Source organism: Amphiura filiformis, chromosome 12 (genome assembly GCF_039555335.1).
Source record: "Amphiura filiformis chromosome 12, Afil_fr2py, whole genome shotgun sequence".
NCBI lineage: Eukaryota > Metazoa > Echinodermata > Ophiuroidea > Amphilepidida > Amphiuridae > Amphiura > Amphiura filiformis.
Window position 1 is genome coordinate 37,404,332 of NC_092639.1, and position 24,333 is coordinate 37,428,664.

The window sequence follows — 24,333 nt, forward strand, 5'->3', positions numbered from 1 at the left end:
CGAGTGGACGCTCAAAGCGCTGGCGTACGCACGCAAGCGCTTAAAGACGCGGCTTAGTTGCGAGCGCGAATTAACTGCCTCAACGCGTTGACATCGCTATCATTTACTGACATCACCACAGAATTGTAGAGATTAATTCTGTGGACATCACTGTTATTTATCAATACGCGGATCGACTTGCAGTTTGAATCGAATAAAGATAAATGAGCATAGAAAGAATTAATAATTGATGTTCATATCGACTTCATTTAAAAGTTCAACAAAGTTAAGGTTACATACATTTTGTATTTGTATGTATCATGCACAATAACGTCACTTCAAATTAACTGGAGTCATTCCAACAAGAAATTGTCAGTCAGTATGATACATTCTATGTTCCTCAGCTTCCTTCTGAACATTATTAAGATTTATATAGATACACAACTGCTAGACACGTGTCATACTAGTAACATGTATGAGTCTATTTACTTCTTTTCCTGCCAATAACACGAATTTCAATGTTGGCAAATTATATAGAGCAAATGGTTTGCATATTAAAGCTTTTGAGAAACTTTTGATCATACATATAGGCCTACAGTTATAGCTTGGCCGAAAAACTCTGGATTTAGTTGAGTTTTGATTTTGTCCCTTAGTTTATACATTCAAGCTGCAGTTTACTTTTATTATATATGTAATAGTGAGTCTCGTCTCAAGTTGAGAGTAACGCATAGGCTTAGGAAGATTTTCAACATGGGGGGGGGGCTGAAACTTAAAAAAAAATTGTGGGCCAGACTGGGGTGCGCGAGGGGGGTTTCCGCTCTCGCAGTCAGAAAATTTGCAAAATATAGGTCACAAAGACCCCTTTTCCCTCTATTTTATCACAATTTTTTAAGTTCACCTAGGATTATTGGGGGGGGGGGAGGCTGAAAGGTATTCCATCCCCCACAAGCCCCCAGATTCCTAAGCCTATGTAACGCCATGTTGTCTTAGAGGGACGAGTGTCCGTACGCCTGCGACGCAACCGCGTATATTCAAATTCGTTAATTCGAAATCCAACATGGCGTTACTCAGTCAACTTGAGACGAGACCACACACTTAATTAAGGCTATAAAATTTGTAGGCTATAGGCCTATATAACAACAAATTCCCGGGCAAATACCAAACTTGTAAAAAGGCCGCTGTATGAACATCAGAATCAGTTCCCATCATCCATGCATGTGACCATATACACCAGGCACAAAAAGAAACTCGTCAGTTATAGTCATCCTTGATGTTCAACAACCTGATAAGTTTGGATTATTCTGAAATATACAATTTGTTAATTAGACTTTGTTTTCTCATTTAACACCCTGTTCGTGAAAATCGAGCAAGAACTGACCAAGATATGCGCCTCCAAACCCTTAAACCCCAAAATCAAAAGTGGCAATTTTAACGATTCAATTGTCAGTGATTGTGCCTGTTATGTAATCGTGTGCTTTATTGTTTGGCCCGTGGTGCTTGTGTGTAATGGGCTATTCTAGAAAATAGATGCACACCCCCTATAGAGGAGTTCGGATTTCTGGACTTTTTGTCCAGTCGTGACTGTTGGAAATCCAAACTTTTAAAGTGTCCAAAGGCGAAAAAATCCAGCAGGAAAATAGTTCAAAATCATAAATCCTCAATTTGAGAGCCCATTTTGGACATTTCCGTGATTTTTTCCTTCATTCAATTAGAATTCCAGGCTTTTTCAAGTGACATTTGCAACTGGAATCCCAGTCGTACACAGTTAAAAAAATATTAAACAAGTTGCTTAAAATTTTAAACAACCGCTGTATAAGGGCTGACCTAATCAACTGGTTGTTTAAAATGTTAAACAACCCCATGTTGTTTAACATTTTAAACATTTTAAACATTTAGTTGTTTAACATTTTAAACAACTTGTTTAATTTCTTATTTACACAACCTGTGCTGTTTAAATGTTGTTGTTTAAAAAATAGGGTTGCTTAAATGTGGTTGTTTAATCCAAATGGAGGTTGTTTAATGGTGGTTGTTTAATCCAAATGGGGGTTGTTTAAAGGTGGTTGTTTAAAAAGCAGGGTTGATTAAATGCTGTTGTTTAAAGTGCCGTCTCCAACAAGATGTGTGCACCTTTTTCATTCATTTGGAAGAAAGGCGGACTATATTTTCTTGAGCACAAAAAAGACACTGCTGAAATCAATCATATATCATATCAATACCAGTTTAATGCATTATCTAATGAAAACATTCAATAATTGCTAATAAAGTGCATAAACAAAGTCAATGCATATGTAATATTCAATAACATTCAATAAAATGCAAATAAAGTACATTACCACAGCAGGTGCATATAATATTATTCAATAGCAAAATACATGTAGCTGTAGACTTTAGCTTGCATCATTCTAGTGTGCACCTCATGCTAACATAATGTTAATTAGTGCAAAAACAATGCAGCTTATTTTACTGATTTGTTTGTTAATTTTAATTTGCAAGTAACATTTATGGCAGGATCAAAGATATTATAAACTACGATGACAGACTTCGCCGCCACCTTGCGTCGCCCATGTAGCCTCAAATAGTGTACCACCGGATTGTTTCGTTACGGCTTCGTAAAATGCGCGTCTTCAAAATTTTGCATATGAAATTAAAACACGCATACACACATTGCGTATAAGCCCCAAGTTCGCATGAACACCAGCAACCGGTGAATGCCCGAAGGTACACTATTTCTGCGTCCATGACGACGAGTTAAGATGGCAGAGTTACTATAGCGTATACACGTGAGCAAATTAAGAGTCTGTGATCTTAGTTTATAATATCTTTCAGCAGGATTTAGCTCAAGTTATGGCAACCACGATTTCTAACATGCTTAAGAATAAGATATGATCACCTGGCAACCTGGATTTATAGCAAATGTCCAACGTGAGCTAAATCCTACTATATTCGTTTAGTCAATCAAAAAAAAAAAAAAAAAAAAAAAAAAAAGAGGCCAAAATATTTTTACAAAGCACAAAATCCTGAGTCTAATTGGACCCCTTCATGCTCATAAGATTTTACATTTACAATTTGTCTTTACTTCATCTAAACCATTACAAACGAATCTGTTGTTTTATCAATGTAACATGGAAAGAACCTGTTGTTTTATCAATGTAACATGGAAACTTATTTCCGTAATTAAATTCTTAAATATTGAAAAACAATCTAAAGCTGTCAAGTTTTACTTTCTTCCAAACAGTACAGATTTGTAAACAACACATTCATTCTCTAATCTATTAAATTGTCACAACCCAATCAAAATTGTTTCCATCACCAGTCTCACGTTGGACCTGGCAACAACATGCTACAGGTTTTATATGCATGATCACCTGGATTTGTAACATCAATGTCCAACATGAGCTAAATCCTACATTTAGTCAATTACAAAAACATGGGCCAACAGGCCCAGCAATGTAAAAGAAAAAAAAAAAATCTTGGGTCGAAGTGGACCCCTTTATGCTCTTAAGCTTTTACACCTTTATGTTTCTTTCATTGTAATCAGGGCCCCTGGGTACCCGGGGCACTGAGGGGAAGTCGTCACTTACTCGATCTCTAACTGTGACATCTGACATGTACCGGACTAGTTCCCCACCAAATTCCCGACCAGTCACTAACAAATTCTCAGCTCCCATGCACACCGCGGGGAAAATTGAAACAAGTATACATACTTGTCTAAGCCTTTCACAGCACACCGACGAGTTCCCCGCTATGGCCCGACTATTTCCCGGTAGTGCCAGGGTACCCAGGGGCCGGTATTATGATTTGTCTTGGACAAACCTGTTTCTTTTTCTTCTCTTACTTCATCCAAACCATTACAAATCCCAGGTTACAAATAAATATGCTGTTTTATCAATGTAACATGGGAACTTACTTTTGAACTATAATTCTTCAAATATCTATGAAAAATGATCTAAAGCTGTCAAGTTTTACTACCTTCCAATCAGTACAGGTTTGTACAACAACCAAGGAACTTATAATAGGGAATTTACCACCGTGTTAACGCTATGCGAATAGCCACCATTTTGTTGTTGGTCATGGAGGGCGAGTTATTATACCTCCGGATTTTCTTGGCAACCAGTGCGACTTGGCGCAACTTTTGTTGCGAAGCACGCCATGCGAGTTTCTGTTGCGCGCGCTGCCTTTCTTGCGCGTTGCTTGGCGCACTTAGCAACAAAAGTTGTGCTAAGTCGCACTTCTCGCCGAAAAAATCCGGAGGTACAATAACTCTTGACTCCATGAGCGACAACAATATGGCGGTGACTCCCGATTCCCTATTATAAGTTCATTGACAACAACACATTTCATTCTCTAATAATAACTATTAAATTGTCACGACTCAAGCAAAATTGTGAGTTTCAATCAGCAATCTCTTTAAGAGAAGCACTGCTACAAAAACATTTCTTCATAATGCAAAACTTCAATGTTTCTAATAATATGTTTGCATGAACTTTCCCAGTTAAAACATTTATAAGGGCCATTCTTTTCAATGGTCACAAACGTCACACGCTTCATCTCCCTGAAATTGAACAAAGCTATGGATTATTTAATGATTGGTATTCTTAAATCATACATTGTCCCTCCCATATCAAGCAACAGATTGGTATTTAGTTCTATATTTTCAATACCATAAGCCAGGCAAGTTTGGAAGTATGGAAAAAATGGCAATTTTCTCTGATATTAGAAAAAAGGGCCAAATTTTCATCTTGGAAAGGCTATATTAGATTATTACTCAAGCATCATATGAATATTTTATTGTTCCTGTGACAAATATGTCCGCAATTCGCGCACACATCCAGAAATGGGTACCTGTGATGGAATTCCATAAAGAGCAACCTCCAGGAACTGCCATACATTGAAACAGGCATGTTGATATTCAATGTCCAAGACATATATCAGTTTGAAACAGTAATCCACGGCCTTGAGCAAAGTTTTGAACTCAATAGCCCGTCTTTCCACGAGTACAAACACCTGCAATGGACTTGCTCTGGATCCTATTACCAATATGTAGGGTTGACTCTGCTTTATCCCTTGCAGATAAAACTCGATGCCTGTCCCCTCCTGTATTAAATGTGGAATAAAAAGTGGGAAAAGTGCAATAAATATACAAGATGCAGTGAGGTAGGTGAATTAGGGGTTCATTCATAGGATTGAGGGCATCATCGTTGTTTATGCCCGAGCCGGGCCGAGGCCATAATCATGCCCGAAATCCTATGCATGAACCCCGTTCATACATGCCAGTAGGCCTACCGAACATTTTGACAAGTATTAAAACAAACAAAACAAGATTTTCCCATTTTAAGTAACAAGAATTGAGAGAAATTAGTTGGCTTACTAGCAGAATTAGCACAGCCGGGAGCTCAGCTCATGAGGTCAATGCCCAAATCAACACGTACATTAATTGCCCACAATTTGCGTAAGGCGTCCGTGCTCAAGCATGCATGTTCTTGGAAGTAGCTAGCCATGGAATTAAAAAGGGGAACAGCGACTCCCAGTTTTGGCGGGAAATCTCATGGAGCTCTAATTGAAGGTATTCAGGTTTTGCTCGGAATGCATGTTTGCACCCAGGTTTCAGCCAGTCGCAAGTTGGCGCCCTGCTCACGCCTACAGACAACTGCGCATGGCCTTACAAATTGACGCAAACTGCTCTTTGGTTGTTTTTGTTGTCGTCAGGGACCCAAATAACCCCATTGGGAGTCGCCTCCCCATTTTAATTCCATGAAAGTAGCAAATTGTAGATCGCGTTAATTCCAATGCCGCATGTTTTTACGCCAGCGTCAGGGCATATACGATATTTATGACCAGCTGAATCATGCTCTCGACCAATCACATGCACTTTCAGATCGTAGGTATATGAACTTAGTTTTCTTTCACTATCAATACTTCAAATGAAAGAAAATGTAAATGTGGTATCTTATCATTCTTTGTGTAAAATTTCAGGGGTAGAAATTTGGGAAAGAGTTCCATATGCACCCCCTCATATGTTTACATGTAACAAATTATTTTTTAATTTTGGCCTTTTTTAATCAAAAATGGAATAAACAGCATATTTAATAAAATTATTTGTATATATGAGAGGGGTACATATGGAACTCTTGCCAAAATGAAATTTGTGACATGTTGCAAGAATCTAAATAAACAATGTATCACACAATTTTTTACGAGAATCTATTTGGATTCTCGCAAAATCTTCTGGGGGAGAATCTTTGCGAGAATGACTTCTAGGATTCTCACCAAATTTCTAGCCCTGAATTGATTAAGCATGTTCTATACTTTTTTTCACTGTCAAAATTTAAATGATAAAATGGAATGGACACTTACAGGCTTGGTATCTATAAAGGATTTGAAGCTGTCAGCAAGACTGCATTTTCCCCTTTTTCCATGTGCTTTCCCCCTCAAAATGAGAGGAAGGACACTGAATGCCAGAGTTTCCTTTTCACCTGTGTTTAAGTAACAAGAAGAAACAAATTGTCATTGAAAATATGCATAAAAAAGGTGTGTTCACTACATTTTTAAATATTATATAGCACTCACAAGTAATTAAATTTCATAAATCTTCTGAGTTCCTTTTGAAATTCATGCAATTTTACATGCAGTTCTTTGGCTATCCATCCAAGTACATCAATCTCCTGCAAGCATTGTATAATCAATCTGCAAGTGCTGTCAGGGTGAATGGAGAGCTGACTGAGTGGTTCTCAACTTCTGTTGGTGTTCGCCAGGGGTGCGTACTCCCACCAGAACTTTAACATTCTCCTGGAAGTGGAAATGTTATACGCTACTTAAGAATCGGCCATAGGAGTAGATATCCAAGGACATCTTATCAACAGCCTCCGCTTCGCAGATGATATTGCCCTCCTAGCTACCAGTGAAGAAGACCTGCAATACCTATAGCTAGTCAATGCTGTACACCAGTCTAGCTCCAACTTTGGCCCCAAAATTAATATTGCCAAAGTTCAACTCATCATTGCCAAGCAGCCCCAGAAAATCAACATCAAGATAAACTCAACCAAGTTGATAAATTCATTTATCTGGAAGGCACAATCTCCAGCTCTGGATCTTGCTCTGATGACTTACAAAACAGTATTGGAAAAGCATTGGGAGTCATGCAAACACTGAACAAAATCTGGTCATCTAAAAACATTACAAGAACAACAAAAATGGACCTATATAAATTACTAATTCTCTCAATTGTCTTTTATGGTGCTGAGACCTGGACATTGAAGAAGGCTGATGAAAATAGACTCCTCACCTTCGAGATGACTTGTCTCAGAAAGATCATGGGATTAACCAGACTCAATGGAACCATTCACAGCAAACAGACCCGTGCTAGACTGCGTTAAGGCTGACCTCAGTGAAAAACACCTACACTCCATCTCGGAAGCTACCAGCCTATCACAAGATAGGAGAACTTGGCAAACCATTTTGAAGCAGAAGCCATCACACCCGATGGTGTGGATGACTTAAGTCAAAAATAAATATGGCAAATGTATTGTAAACTCAAGATCATCATAAAGGATACATATGTGAATGTATCAGTTCACAGTCCATGGGTGTAAGTTTTCTTTTTCCAAAATATACTTGACCCCTCTCAACTTGCCAAGGAGTCTTTCTGGTTGGAGCCCATCCAGTTAGCATGTTATTTACCTCCCTGTGTAAAAATGTCATTGCTTAGTTTAGGTAAGCAGACCAAACAGAATTTTTTGCACATTTTAACATTTCCTCAGGGTTTTTAAGCCTTTCAAAGTGAAATATTTTGACTATAATCCTCTTATTTTGGCTTGTGAAACATCTTTAAATAATCAGTGACTTACTCTGAGAGAACACTTTTTCTTTCTTCATTTCCTCTTCTTGTCTTTCTTCTCCCTCTTCCTCCTCATCCTCAACTTCCAAGTTTAGAATCTCTTCATATCTCAGCCGCATCTTCTTCGCATACTCCAATACCCGTTTTGAGGTATTTGGCCACTTCTCAAATAAGACATCGGCCTCTGCCCAGATGGTCTCACGAAAATCCTGTTCCACCTAAGAAACAAAATGCAGATAAAAAAATCAACTTTCTTCAAATGCATTACATCTGAAGCCTGTTTCACTTAGCTGTGTATGTGTGAAACAGACTATGGTCTTCTGTGCTGTTCGTTACTAGGCCCAAAACTTATGAGTGGTTCATTGGAATAATGTGCTGTTGACAGTTTATATGACTAGAAGCAAGGATTAGTGAAATAGGCTCCTGGTTAGTTAAAAATTATGCTAACTACGACACAAATGATTTTTAGTCCATCACAATTTTTAGTTTTCATATTCCCATTGAAGATTACACTACAGCTAGCTCACCTTATAACAGACTTGTGCCTGGTTCATGTAACATGTTTACTTGCAGGTTTGCACTTGGTCTTAAAACATTTTATGTACAGTGCAAACCAATTTTAAGACATCTTTTTTTTAAACAATAAAATGGTCATAGCACAGCTACAAAGGACAAGGGCATTATTAACCATTTTGTTTCTTACTTACCATTCCTGCGTCAAATAGTCTTGGATATCTGTCCAATATCATTGCAGTGTTTGGTCTTGGATCAGCTCTTATCCAGATTTTTCGATGCCTGGCAGTCTTCATCATTTTGTCCATCACCATGTTAGCTGGCTCTGTGTTATGCTTTAACCAGCTGATATGGTTATCATTTTCTTTTTCTGAAAACATACAAATAAATTCACAACAATAGTCAATAGGTGACTGCAGACTTGCTTGAAGCTGTAAGGAAATAAACGATGGGTAAACTTCGAGTATGGCCAACAATCCTCCATCGTCATAAGCAGTTAATTTAGCAAATTTTCATAACATTTGCCAAGTTTTGGATACAACATGTACTAGGGTGCATCTATAGCCCCCATAGTTTTCATTATTTTTGTCCATAGCCTTAACATGTTCCACTTGTCCTAAAACTAATCCCTACCAAATTTTATTTAATTCGGAGTTTGTCTTATGGGGCCACCACAGACTTGGAAGTCCGAAAATGGGCTTGTCCATTGAAACGTGTAGTAAAGGGAACTTTGCACTCTAAAAACACCCTATATAATGCATGTAATGTATAAATGGAAAGAAGAGGGCCATATGAAACTTAACTTTAACACTCTGCTGTGGTAGGATTTGTTTCTTGGATATTCAGATGAGGGTCAAAGGTCAACAGAGTTCAATGTCAACAAAGGTCAACCAAATAAGGTCAAAGGTCAACAAACATATAAATGACATTCAGAGCAGAGAGATGATTATCTTGAGTTTGTCGAGCTGTGCATCCTCTTCTTAGGAAGCGATGATGCAGTAATGTCAAATAAATCCAAGCAACCTGGAGATCTCCACAAAGCCAGGTGGATGGCAAAGCTATTTTACTCAGTAAAGATCTGTTTGCTTGAAGCCCAGATTTCACAGCTGCCACAAGGTACCATAACAGCCACCCATCAAGTGCCGAAAGTGAGAGAATTTGTTATCTTCGCCACTCTGATCTAAAGTTTATGGTGGTTGACCTGCACTTCAGCTGCTGATGCCCCATATGGCATGACCTCAATCTGTTTCACAAGTTGCTCATGTATGACTATGAGGCTGTGAATCCAGTCATTTCTTCAAGTGCAATTACAGCTTTGAAGCGTCACTTATGGTACTTGACAGGAAAGCGCAAATCTAACACTGATGATTAAAACCAGACTCCTCAAGAAGCACTGAACTTCTTAATGAATGTAATAGTGAGTGCTGAAAATAGCATTTTAGGATTGTAAAACTCTTTTACATAAGGCAGCTATTACTTGATACAGCAATCAAGACTGCAAACATAGCTGCCATTTACAAACAAAATATGCAAATGTTTTGGAAATGGTCAAAAATCTTTAAATTGATGCACTTAGCAGTATTGAGAATATGGCAGCTATAATTAGCCACACAAAGTATATGAAGCAAAATAGCTGCTATAGCTTATCATTAATGTTCTGATGGCCGGTGGCCCCATAGGACGAGGTCCGATTTCAATGAAATTTTGTGTGAGGTATTTATTTTAATAGTGGAACACATTTATACTATGGACAAAAATCAGGGTTAACATTTTAAAAATAGGGGGGCTATAGATGCACCCTAACATGTACTAGTATTTCATAACATCGATACAGTGTATTTCATATTCTCTTTTCTCAATGACTGAGCTGAACATCTAACCCATTTTTATCATTCTGATGGGATTCACACAGGTAAGACATGTATAGCAGTAACTGTCATGAAATGAAGGTTCTAATATAATGTAACTACAAGTAACCTGAACCATAAAACTATTCAATGCCAATGCATACATAAAAATGATTGGTTCCAATTATATAGATTGATACAGGTTGTAGCAAGTGCTGATTTCCATGTAGGTCAATGACAAAATTAAGGTGTTTGAGTACAATCTTAATTACCTGAGATCATGTCCGTCTTATCATCATCATTATGTAGGCCTACTCTTTTCTTCTCGACTTTTGGTTTCTTCTCAACTTTCGGTTTTTTTATTTTGCCATCGCCGTTCATAAGTGGTCTCACATACCTCAGTCGTGCCTCAAAGTAGCCACTTGCTGGCCTGTGTTTCTCGCCTTTGATATACCATGCCTCCTGTTTTTAGTAATTAAGCAATAAATTATATGTTATGAATATTTGTGAATAAAAATATACCAGATTTCATCAAGCTAGCTTGAAATACCATCACAGTTTCAGTAATTAGGGAAACAGGCACCAATCAATAGTATAATGGTTAACTTTGATTTGAAGGCCCATTAATATATATTTATTCATTGTGATGGCGCTGATCAGCAGCGGCCGGCTCGTCATCGTTGTGGCCTTTGTGACGTCTTTTAAACGTTTTATGTCAAATGATGCTATGTAGAAACTGGCTGATTAAGGCAAAAAGACTAAAACTTACATATCCTGTTATGCCCTCTGGATCCTTCAGGAATGGGAATTCCTCAACAAATTCCCTAGCCAGGGACTCTTTCACAGTAGCTGATGGACTGGAAAGAAAATGAAAGAAAAAGGGTGGGGGAGACAAGTATGAGTGTTGTACACATGCCTGACCAAAAAAGATTTAAAACACCCCCTAAACGAGTTCTTCTTTACTCAAAATTACACCCTAATTAAGTTTTAAGTGCACTCTTTTTCCAAATTTTACCCCCTTAAAAGTTTAAATTTCACCCACAGACGTACAAATTTTGTGGAATCCTGGTGAAAAGTACCCCCTTTTTCCTAAAAATCAGTCTTTTTGATACCCTAAACGTGTCACTCACAATCCAATAACTCTCCTAGTGCTGAAAAAAACACCCCTTTTCACTCACATTTTGGTCACACATGTGTATTGTGTACAACATCATACTTGACTCAGTTGACTGCCCCCCCAGGAAAAAATTACAGATAGTTTACAAGTACAATGTCCTGTTTACCATCCTGCACTTTCACTAGCGGTATTGTACATTAAAATGCATAGTATCTAAAGACAACCTAGGTCAAGGAAGTTTGAGCAAAATTTAAATAGCATTTTTAACAACTTACACGTATCAGTTTGCAGGGGGTGAGATTTTGACAGCCTTCCTCAAATCCATTTTAGATTTCGCAAAGGTACACATGCAAACAGCAGACATGATGCACTGACATCACTGACTGGTCTAGGTTAGGTAGTCCAAAGTTTAGGACTTCATCTCTTTTGTCATGTGTTTTACTACTACCACAGTTCCTGACCATACACATACAACCCAGATCACTTTCAATTTGAGAAAGTAATGGAATTTATCATGGTTTATTTGATCAGGATCTGTTGTATTGTACTTACTACAGACATAGATTCAAGTTCAGGTTTTGTGACAAAAGTGATGGAGTCCTATACGTCGGACTAGGTCTAAGTGGAAAAACTTTAAGAGGAAAATACTTACTAGTCACTAAACTTTTTCATCATGTGGCCTACTAGGGTGTGAACCACCATTCCACGTTCATGTTTGGTAGCCATTTGATTCTTCTCCATTGAAGTAACAATTTCACTGCCTCTCGGAGCTTCACACAGAATGCCTCTAATATCCTGAAATGAACAATAACAAAATACATTATTGAAAGATTTTTTTAAATATATTATATCACACACACACACAGTACACACCCCCCCCCCACACACATATATAATATATATATATACCACAATTCAGTACTTGCTGATTAAAGCTACATCTCTGTCCTGGTGGCGGACCAAATATCAAACTGTCGAGTGCTGGGAAAAAGTGCAGGTTGCATTTTGGTGTCTACTTACTGTTTTGATTGGAACTGCTCCTGAACTGCCCAATATTTAAAGAATAAAAAAGCTGTGTCTTTTATTCTCATTCTTGTTTAGTTAAAATGAACTTTGACCCATTATATACCATTATTAGAAATAAAACACAAACTCCCCTGTACCTAAAATGAGAAACTTGTTAACACTCTTGTGGGGCGTGCAGTAACGTAAGGGCGCATTTACAGTGAAGGGCATGTATACATTGTACATGCATTGCAAATGCACGGAAGTCACAGCGCTATTAGCACTCATCAGTGCGCAGGCTGCATTACTATATATTGGACTCCCTCGGATAGTTGAAAACCAATCAAATCACATAAAAACAAGCTAAACCACACCCACTGAAAAAGAATTCCATTTTATTTTGAGTGCATTTATGAATTAACACTTACGAACAATGATTTTTTCCGTTTCGCTGCTTTCGGCTTATTTTCTTCTTCGTCTTTTGGCTTACTTTCTTCTTCATCTTTCGGCTTACTTTCTTTTTCGGCTTTCGGCTTACTTTCTTCTTCGCCTTCACTGGAGATTACACTTTCTGTCTCTTCACTGGGGATCACACCTGCTATCTAAACACAATAACAAAGTTTAAAATTAATGGTTAAATACCTTGAAAACAAGCAGCTTGTTTGTAAGTTATACTTATAGTGGAATAGTGTTTGTGATAACTAGTGTCGTGTAGCAAAATGTGATTGCTCCTGAAATTGATCAACTTGCTACACACTTTTAATGTGTAGCATTTTTATGCCATAGACTATAGCACTAAAGATTGCAAATTCAACCGAAATCAAGTGATACAATCTGATTTGCTACGCAAATAGAAATTCTTAACAAAAACACTGTTCAGAAATATCAGCAAACTTGCATCTACAGTGTACATGGTGCAACACACATTTTTAAGCCTAACAACAAGCCTGATGGTACACAAGTACTTGCAAATTGTGCATGTTAAAGTTCATGTCACCGGAGACTTGCCATTTGGTCTAATACCATTTCGTCTATATCCATTTAATCTAAACCCATTACCGATTACCATTTGGTCTGATAACCATTTGGTCTAATAACCAATAAGTCTAAAACCATTTAGTCTAACAACCATATAGTCTAATACCCATTTGGTCTATAACCAATAAGTCTAATAGCCATTTGGTCTAATACCCATTTGGTCTACAAACCATTTGGTCTAACAAGCCATTTAGTCTACTGGTTATTAGACCAAACAATATTAGACTAAATGGACATTAGACTATATGATTATTAGACTAAATGGCGATTAGCGTTTCTGGTAATAGACCAATTGAATATAGACGAAACGGGAATTAGACCAAATGGCAATAGACCATGTCACTTACGCACCTTGCAAACTTGCAGAAACCGCCTCCTCATGATCCTACGCAAGTTGGAAACGAACGGAAATGTAGTCGTTGTGATCCGTTTCACAATAAGACTTTACTACATGTACTGGTCTGAAGTCTCCCAGCTCTTCTGCATTTTTCAGAATTATTCCAAGATCAGCAGTTGTTTTCACAGCATAACAGTGGAGATGATGGTTGAAACGTAATGTTTCCAATGGCCTAATTAACAAGTTAATAGTAGTCTCTGTCAAAACGATTTTTTCTACTTCTCCAAATTCAGGGTTTTCTTCATTCCATTTTGTAAGTACAAGTGAGGTTGGTCTTATCCTGTAGCCATTTACCTCCACTGCAGTAGCAACTACGATTTCTGAATCAAGAGCACACCCAAGCATTGTGAATTCCTCATCTGTCAATCTTGATGCTGGACACAATTCTTGACCGAAAACCTCGGTTCCTTTGACAGTAACATTTTGCTTCAGCAGAAAGCCATGGCTCTGGCCTATTTGATGTTTTTTTGCCACAGTTTTTGCAATGTTTATATAGTTGTTAGAGGTTCTTGCATAATTTTTCAGAGGTTTGTGCTTTGCCTCAAACCTGATAGATGAATATGTCGAGAGAGGACCTATCATTCGTATTGCTCGCGGATAGTGTATCATATGATGCTGTTTTGGTGTAAGAGGTTGGTCGGGGAATAATTGCTGAAATAGATCGTGGTGTTCTCCGATTCTGGCTTTGAGCATGAAGGTAGCCTCTCTACTGATGCTCGGTGCTATTATTAGTTTATATATGTCCAACAGGATTAATAACAATTCCCAAACATCACACTCCTCATCTTCATCTACCTTATCTCCAATCATCATAGGAAGATTCATGAACAAGCACTGCATTTGAGAAGCAGTCTGTCCGCTACTACCCTTAGGGTTTGCTAAAGATGATGCTGTAATAGGACTAGGCCGATTCTGCTTATCTACAAAACCGTAACTGAAAGCCGCAATCCTACTATTAAGTTCCAGTAATGTAAATCGCTCTTCGTCAATGAGCCAATTTATCACCAACTTAATTTCCATGGGAACTACACCCTCCAAAAAGTCGTGCATAGAATCATGCATGAAGTTCAATACTACATGATAGTAGCTCAGTTCATTTAAGATGCCATTTCTGGACACTCCAGTTTGTGACAGGTTAGCGATCTCAACATCTAATGCAAAATTATGCATAGTCCTTAGCAAGTCCTCTCTTTCCTCTACCTGTTCCTGGCAAATTTGTCTTGGAGCCCTGCACACACGGCATGGGTAGTTTGCTGTAAAACCACAAGCAAATCCAAGGAGCTGATGTAAACCAAGATTGTCGCCACATATTTGGAATAACTTCGGTTTAACAAGTCCTTGGAACTCACCAGGACTGTCGATATATACCCCATCATTATATAGCTTTTCCAAGTCATTTACGAGTACTTTGAGGATGTCATCAATTCCATATTTTGCTACCCGTGTTGTTTCTGCCAGTGCCACAAGCAAAATATTGTCAAGCCTGCTTTGTTTTTTCTGGGGAATATTGAGGAACTGGATGTAAAATGCAGCCAGTTTGTGTTTTCCTCTTCTAGAACCAAGTGGGTTGGCTGGCTCGAAGTCGTCACTGTAGACTAGTAGGGGAAATATTAGTTCATTTTCTTCATCAAAAAAATCTTTGTAAAACTGCCCATCTCTATATGATTCCAAAATATTGTCTTCCCCAACCTTTTGGTATGATAAAATAGACTCCATCATCCCTGGCTGCTCAAGATACACTTTTATCAATTTAGACAGTGGAATGTATTGAAATGTTACATCTTGTCTAACCTGAACCATTCTCCCAAACTTGTTTAACTTGGCTTTGTAAACATATCCTAACGTTTCAGGAACTGGTAGTACAAGTGCCCCCTTTTGGTCAGGTACTTATTCTGCTTATGTTCTGTGTTTAGGTCTTCAAATGGCTTCCCAATCAAAGCACAAGATTGGTTTGCTTCTTCAAATGATAGGTCATCAAGACTGCCATTAGTAAACTTGTCATGAAGGGTTGATACTTGTTTTTGCACATGATCAATGTGTTTATGAATCAAATCATGTACATGCTGGGTCATAACTTGCATGCCAGATGTTGACAGACCCCTCTTTTTCATGTGTGCAATAAAGGCCGCCAACTCAAATGTTAATTCATCTACATCAATTTCATCTGGCTCACTGTTTGATGCATCAGCTTCATCTGAATCATCATCATCAGTAGGTTCATCATGGATATCAACTTCATCTAAGTCATCTTCATTTTGAATATAATCAACTTCATTTTGAATTTGATTAGCAACATCAAGCTCAGTTTCTGGATGTTGAGCTAGCATGTGTCTTTTGTAAGGTCTGTATACACTATAAGATGAATGGCACAAAACACAAATAATTTTATCTGAAGTATCCATGCGAATGTTATGAATGTACCGATGGTGTTTAAAGAGGTTTGTTAATCCATCTAATCTTCTGTAACATTTGTAGCATGTGTATAAATTCAAACTCACAACTTCTTCCATGGGTGTCTCTTCGTCTCCATCACTTGCCAAGGCATCACGATAAACTTTGAAGCGCTCCATGAACCTTACAAAGACTCCCACTTTAGGAATAAGAACCTTTAAAGTGTCCTCTGACAGCAAGTTGAAACTGGTAAGACCGACTTCATTTTCTGGAAAAAATAAAATAAGTAAAGTGGAAGTCAGATTTCCATTAAAGTCTAACCATGTATGTTTGTACGTGACACCAGATTTCTCATAGCCTGATATGTATTGGGTTGCTCATAGTGAAAGTAGGTCTACTGCATGGCTACTCCCAAGCATGGAATAGTGTTCGAAACACAGGATTTTACATGCACAGATGTATGTAACATTTGCTCTGTGCATGAAAAATATTGTCTATGCATACAAAATGTCTTTGTGCATGCAGCTTTTATTTTTGATTTTGGTCACTATCCCTGGACTGGAGTTGCCCTACACTACAGTATAAAGTTCTACCAAACTGAAATCAGATCAAAGTTTAATTAGTTGCCATAATTAATTAATATTATTCTGTGTCAATTGTCCGGTACCGTACATAAAATCCACCATATGGAAGTTCAATATATTGTGCGATAGAACTATCGCCTAGTGAAGGATGAATTTCTTTTGAATACCGTACTGAAGATAAGGCCGTATAAAATTAATGTTTTGGTTCTCGTCCAGAGGATTTTCATGAATTGATGAGGGAGGGAGGTGTTTTTTGTTTGTTTTTTGTTTTTTCCAATGTAAAATTAGCATTGTCAGTAGTTTTCGGTCTTCTCCAACAGTGCTCGAGGAAACGATGAGGCCCTTTTTTTTTTTTTTCAAATGTGAGATTCTGAGGATAAACCCCTAGAGTACCACAAAAAGACTTGGAAGTGATGCTTGTTCTCTAATAAACTTATTTATATGTATGAAGATTTCATAAATCATTCCAAAGTCTAAAAAATTGAAAAATCTAAAAAAAAAAAAAAAAAAAAATCTGACAAATCCCAGAAATTGAGGAGGGAGGGGACAAGAACCAAAATATTAATTTTACACGGCCTAATGCAGAAATACTCTGCAGCATTTCAATGTATAGCAAACCAGGACATATTTGAAGAAAGCAACTTTCAAATTTTAGTGTATGCGTTTTGCAAATTTAACTACCTTGCATAACATGATAACAATTAAGGCATTTTGAACACCCTGTATGCTTCAGCATAAAGCGTGCATGAATATTTTAGGTACCACCCTGTATATTTTTAACTCTTGTTGACTTGTAAAACTCTTTACATTGAACTGATCTTATTATTGTGTGGAAAACACACCTACACCCCACACACAGTGTTGTACAATTGGCATGCCTTATTATTCATCAGACCTTGAAATTTGGAACACCCTATATGATGATTAGATACTCGACAGTGGTGTCACAGTGGTCATTTTGTTTGCGTTTTCCATATTTAAACATTCATCTGGATAAATATATACCAAATAATACTAGTTTTATCCAAAACTTTCTTCAAAGGGAAATTTTCTAAAAATCAAATGATTCAAAATAAGATTTTTGTTGCACCCTGTATAGCAAGATGGCCTGCATAAATGTACTGCAAACTGTATATATTCTGAGAGGCCATGTCTTGTACTTCTCAAATATGTAGTTCATTTTTCTAAATAACATACTATGTAGATTTTATGGGGTGTTTCATGATTGTTACTTTATATGTATTTTTCATTTGGAACACCCTGTATATATTTTTGCACACCCTGTATATCAGTTGATTCTTTGCACATTTGTAATCCTGACAATGTATGCTTTCTAAAATTGTATAATCTTGCATGCATCAAATTAAAACTTTTCAAGATACAGTCAGTTATATGAAACAGGAAGAGATTTTTTAATTTAGGCGGCTTCGTCTCAGAAACCCGTGGGCATAGCTTTGTGAAATCACTTTTGCCGCATAGCTCTATGCGATGAGGCCAGTTTTCAGCCTTTTTTTTTTTTTTAGTTGTCAAAAAAAATTTTCACGGCAGTGCAATTAGAAAATAAATCTGAAATATCCTTATATTCGTAACATCACGGTACAAATTAGAAAATAAAAATCCTTATTCGTACTGTTACGCCGGTATGAATTAGAAAGTAAAAATCCTTAGGCCTATTCGTACCGTCACAGTATGAATAAGAAAATAAATATCCTTATTTGTACCGTCACAGTATGAATTAGAAAATAAAAATCCTTAATCGTACTGTCACGGTAGAAATTAGAAAGTAAAAATCCTTATTTGTACAGTCACGGTATGAATTAGTAAATTAGAAAGTAAAAATTCTTATTCGTACCGTCACAAAGCGAATAGCCTCAGCCTTTCATCAAACTCTTAAGCTAGGCACCGGAGTTTTGCGCGATTTAAAACAGCAAAATGCGCTGGCCACTTTTCAAAATGCGCGAAAATGCGCCAAAAAATAGGTCAAAATGCGCTAAAATGCGTGATCCCCTGTTATCAATGCAAAACACGAAAAAACATAGGTAAAACATGGCATGTCAATCAATTACGACCGACTTCCGGTTCATTTCCAGTTTCTGGAAAAAATAAAAAATAAAGATGGCGACCATCACAAATCGTCAATCGAAATGTCGAAAGCAAGGGTAGCATTTCCGCGACACATTATGCTTGGTTTAATGATCGTTATTTGTATTTTGATGTACCGTACATAAGTGAAGTTAGAACCAATATTGCGTGAATTTTCTTGTAAATGCTGCCGATTTGGGGCATAAAATCGTAAGTTTTAACTTTAAGCTTATCGATGGGTCAAAATCGTGAACATTCTCGATGGAACCCAAAATGCGCTTTGGACACCCAAATGCGCGAAAATGTGCGCTTTTGCGCGAACCGCGCAAAACTCCGGTGCCTATCTTAAGCATTGGTTTTAAAGGAAATGTCAAAAATGGCTGACCAGCGGCGGTGCTATTGTTGCCAGAAATAATTCATGAACAAGAAGAAGTGTACAGCAGCGAAATCGTGAGCGTTCTGCGTGCATTAATATCGTTATCGCGTTGTGCGATTGGTTAATGTTGCGCGTAGTATGTGCGTATTTTACCGCATAATACGCTTGACACACGATCAAATGTACATGCCTTGTCCAAGTTTTTATTGAAGCAACAATAGGCTAGGCTGTGTGTGTGTGATGATGTTAGGTTAGGCAGCCTTACTACTACTACTAACTACTGGTTAGCCTAGCCCCCCCCCCCCTGGGTTCCTGAACTAGGAGTACCGGTACATTAACCATTTGTTACATTCTTACCATTCACCCATCCATAAATATAGCGCAGGGTAAACTGAGTAAATAACATGAATAATAAGCTTAAATAATGATGTACAGTGTTGTAATGTAATACGTACACTGTATACATTGTAATACATACACGTACACACACACACCCTATGCATGGCCGTATACATGACTGCTCCGCATGTCCGTGGCTAGCCGTAACGGAATTTTCGACGTACATATTTCTTGATCGATATACAGTTAGTGAAAATTGAATTGCTAAACTTATTCTATGCTTTAATAACTTCCACTTTCTCACAAAAATAATGATAAGACTTACCTCGAAACGTTTCAATCAGGTTTCCAAATTTCCAACTCCCCAGCAACTTACACACCGCTTCGTCTGCCATGATGAAAAGAACGTACAAATTTTTTTTTTGCAGCGCGAACACATTCTTTTCCACAGACGTTATCGTCGTAATAAGAAGGTACGACGAAAGAATTAAAGCCTGCGAAGGAGGCAAGCGCGAACATTGACACGTGACATTGACGTCACCGTTATTAAGCAACCTTGTTTAAATGGATTTTACATAGCTTTTAATTATAATCTTTACATTTTGGACAGCTCATGTTTAAACAAATGGAATAATTTTTAAACAACCTTGTTCAACTCTTGCACAACCGTTCGAGCAACTGCTATTAAACAGCGATCTTTTCAACAGCGTTTTAACTGTGTATTCAGAAAGCAGACGTGGAAATCCAGACATTTCTTTGATTGAAAAGTTACTCCTCTGAGAGGGGATGTGCACTTATTTTCTGGAATAGTCCAATACAATGATGCGTTCCGATTGAAAATCGTTAAAATTGCAACTTTTGATTTTGGGGTTTGAGGGTTTGGGTTTGGACCCAGCAAACACAAAAACGTTATCAAAAATATTTTCTAATGTTATGAAAAGGTTTTAATCCAAAATTATGAAATGAGAAAGCAAAGTCCAATTAAGAAAATGTATATTTCAGAATAATCCAAAATTATCAGGTTGTTGAACAGCAAGGATGATTATAACGAGTTTCTTTTCGCCAGCCCATTCGGGGCTGGTATCTGTTTCATAGATCGGGTTTATATGCTCAAGAGATAACTTCATTAGTATTGGTATGAATTATTTTATTTTACTTTTTGTGGTGGAATTTTTTAAAATTATTGTTATTCGATTTGTAAAGAAAAGCAAGTATGTTTTGCCCTTTCAACGAACGAAAACGAGTGAGTATTGCCAAAGTTATGTTTGAATTAATTATGACTTTAAAAGTTATAGGTTAGGCCTACATATAACAATAACTTATTCTACAGCATATCAACATGGTTTACAAAAAAATATATCACCAATGAGGTCATATCAGTGGCATTTTCATGGTCATGATGTGTTGACCACTGAGCATGATCATGATATTATAGCATGATGTTTGGTTGCCTGTTAGTGCATAATTGATGTTGATAACAGATCTAACCCGCAGATCTAATATGCTGTAGAATCAAAATCTTCATTATATGGACCATATTGAAGTTAGAGTAATTATCTGTCCTATCCTGTATCGTTTTATAGATAAAAATGACTCAAAACGTTATTGATGAAATCATTGCTATCTTAAACATCAGTTTTGTCTTTTCAACGGGAAAAATCGGATGGAAAATAAAGTTTTTTAGGGCCAGCTATAATATGGGCATAATTTATATGTGTAGGCCTTTAGTATTGAACAATGTATCCCATGTTTTGACATGCACTTATAGAAAATAAATAAATTATTGTCTTACTCTATTAATTATCAATACTGTTAATGACACGTAACTAAGTAAAGTGAAGCCACTTTCTATCTTTTTTATTTGATTCATCAAATTACATTCAACAAAACGATTGAAGACTGAGAAAACACACACTGCAGACTACTATATAATGGAGTAGTAGGTAAGATGCCTACATAAGTCTGTATTTGAGACCTTTCTCAGTTTTTGAGGCCTTTCTCAGTTTTGAGACCTTTCCCTGTTTTTGAGACCCTTCTGTTTTTGAGACCTTTCTCTGTTTTTGAGACCTTTCTCTGTTTTTGAGACCTTTCTCAGTTTTTGAGACTTTTCTCAGTTTTTGAGACCTTTCTATGTTTTTGAGACCTCTCTCTGTTTTTGAGTCCTTTCTTTGTTTATGAGACCTTTCTCTGTTTTTGAGACCTTTCTCTCTTTTTGAGACCTTTTCTCTGTATTTGAGACCTTATTATACTATTGAGACCTTGTTGTGTGTTTATTATTGAGACCTTTTTGTGTTTATGAGACCTTATTGTACTTTTGAGACCCTTGTGTGGTTTTGAGACCCTTTTGGCCCTCATGGCAGCCCATAGATCAGTCCTTTATAATGTGCTTGCCACTATCTAGGGCCTACTTATAGTAAACTATACATTGCGAATTAATATAAAATTATTTTAAAATAAAATGTGCATGTAAGGTGAGTTTATAACAACTGCAGTGTATTTCTTAGCATGGGTAATAAGCAGAAAAGACAGAAAGACAGAATAATTTGGAGTAATGAATTGAAGAGTTGACAGGGGTTATAAGAGTTACCGTAATGTTTTTTGCTGTTTCAGTGTGCATTGTTCTCATCATTGATGGTTTGGTGTACTGTCATGTAACATGGATGTAAGCGCAGTGGCATAGCCAGGATTTTGGAACCGAGGGAGCACAACTTATAAATGTACCGACGAAAATATTTTTTGCAGACGGAAATTGTGATTTGTTGACCCAAAAAATTTTTTAGCATGGTTTGAAAAAGTGAAGAGCAAAAAAAAAAAAGGATTATAGGCGGTACCAACATAAAAACACAAAATTTCAATTTCATTCACAATTTTCTTTTATCATTCTTCCCATTTTTTCTGTCACCCTGGGTAAGAAATAACCCAATTTTTGTTATCACCAACGACCTTAGACTATGCCATAGTCGATTTTTGATAAATAAAAATGTTATTAATCATGATGAACGCATTCAGTGGAACTCGAAATTATACTGATATTTAGTAGGCCTACATCAAAATACTAGTATAAAATGGTTATGAAAAAGTTTAGGCTATATAATTATATTTGTGACAGTAAAAGTAAAGTATAGGCCCTACGTAGGCTTATATTATTGAATGCAACATACCGGTATCATAATGGCATAATTATAACTGTGATTATAATGACACTTCAATACTGAACAATTCTAATTTTAGAATCTGCCAGTTTATTAACTTGGGAAGCTAACAAACAGAGGGCGTACGGTGACTGAAAAGATCAGTTGTGAAAATCTATCAATTGTGCACTCATTAATTAAATCAGAGTTTTAAGCTTAAATGTAATAGCCAGAGTAGTGCACAATTGGCAAGTGGACTACGGAGAAGTCTACAACGACCTCCGTCTACCACCGGCCCCTGCCCCCCCACTGCCCAGCAAACACAAAACGTTTTCGACATCATTCGCAAAAGGTTATAAAAGGTTGTCAGAAAATGTTTAAATGTCGGGTTATATAAAGGGTATATTAAGGGTATAAAACGTTTTCATAACATTAAAAATCATTTTTTAATAATCTACTGCTCAGCAAACAAAAATGTTTTACAGAAAACGTTTAAATGTCGGGTTATATAAAGGGTATAAAAACGTTTTAAAAACATTTTTGAAAACTTGATACAAAACATTCTAAACAGAATGTTATTTTGGGGTTGAAAATATATCGGAGAAAAATGCTTGCCCAAAATATTTGCAATAACGTATTAAAAACGTTTTCATGACCTTTATATAACCCGACATTTAAATGTTATTAAAACGTTTTGAAAAACACATTTTAAGAACATTTCTCTGTTTGCTGGGTGCAAATATTTTAACATAATGTTATTTAAGTGTTGACAAAATATTTGGCAAAAAATGTTTGCAAAAATAGTTTACAATAACATTTATTGTGCCTGGTGTAGACTAGTGCACATACGCAGAATTCCATTAGACATAGAGTAATGGACAGAATTTCAGAGAATAGCCTATTTACTATAGCTTTTAAAGTTGAAGTCCGTCATTTATAATAACTATTGACGTATTGAGAGATGAATTAAAGACAAAACTATCCGTGACACACACCGACATCGCCTGGTTAATAATTACATTAGACAGCAGAGACACTGAAATAAATACCCGGGATCGACACACGTGAATATGCTATGTACGATTTGATATTCAGACGATAAATCTTTGGATACCGGGATCATGATAGAAAATGATGAATATCTCCCGTAATTGATTTAGTCTAAAGAAGCCAGATTTTGTTCCTTGGACTTGAATATATGTGTTCAACGGATATGATAGTCGTTAGCTTGCGTCTTGAGAAAGAACCACTGCGTCTTGAACTCAAAAACTAACAAAAATATTTTGATTTTATATGTGCCGAACTATAGTGCAGCGTAGGCTAGCTGCACTCACTCGTGCAAGCAGTCTAAAAGCATATGACCATTGACCTCATAATGGCGTATACATGATCACTCACACACAGAGAGGTCAATTACCAGGCTATTGTCAGTAGCCTTAGTCGGATGTCCCTCGGCTCATTATGCATCTCAAAGGTCAGAACAAAATGGCCATGCGTGGCTGTGGATTCAACCTATAGCGATTTCTGCCATGAAGATATCGGGGCGATGACACTGTGCCACAGATAAAAGTTTCTATGAAAATCAAACATGGACGCAATGTAATGTCTATCCAGTTATTTTACTTCAGTAAGGCCACGATTTCTCCGTGTTACAAAATTTAAAAAACGTGTTACAAATTGTACGATTTCCGTGATTTTCC

General features: G+C 37.0%; 1 protein-coding gene across 3 annotated transcripts; it reads right to left on the minus strand.

The window, feature by feature from the left end:
• Nucleotides 1-1,860: 1,860 nt before the first annotated feature.
• LOC140166148 (uncharacterized) lies at nucleotides 1,861-19,914 on the minus strand. 3 transcript variants are annotated; one of them, XM_072189538.1, is made up of 10 exons: nucleotides 19,828-19,914; nucleotides 16,229-16,389; nucleotides 12,724-12,897; nucleotides 11,943-12,085; nucleotides 10,943-11,030; nucleotides 10,446-10,635; nucleotides 8,521-8,696; nucleotides 7,824-8,031; nucleotides 6,334-6,452; nucleotides 1,861-5,073 (listed from the first exon to the last, which is right to left on the minus strand). In XM_072189538.1, the coding sequence occupies exons 1-10, from the start codon at nucleotides 19,895-19,897 to the stop codon at nucleotides 4,765-4,767; spliced, it is 1,638 nt and encodes a 545-aa protein (XP_072045639.1). In that variant the 5' UTR covers nucleotides 19,898-19,914; the 3' UTR covers nucleotides 1,861-4,764. The 3 variants fall into 3 exon arrangements, with proteins under 3 accessions (XP_072045639.1, XP_072045640.1, XP_072045638.1); XM_072189539.1 differs by lacking the exons at nucleotides 16,229-16,389; nucleotides 19,828-19,914 and adding an exon at nucleotides 13,685-13,814; XM_072189537.1 differs by lacking the exons at nucleotides 1,861-5,073; nucleotides 6,334-6,452; nucleotides 7,824-8,031; ... (4 more) ...; nucleotides 16,229-16,389; nucleotides 19,828-19,914 and adding an exon at nucleotides 13,685-16,207 and having other exon boundaries at nucleotides 12,789-12,897.
• Between the last annotated feature and the right edge of the window lie 4,419 nt (nucleotides 19,915-24,333).

Bases quoted from the DNA above. Each gene is read 5' to 3' on its own strand.
- LOC140166148 (XM_072189537.1), bottom strand. From the start codon at position 15,530: ATGGTTCAGGTTAGACAAGATGTAACATTTCAATACATTCCACTGTCT.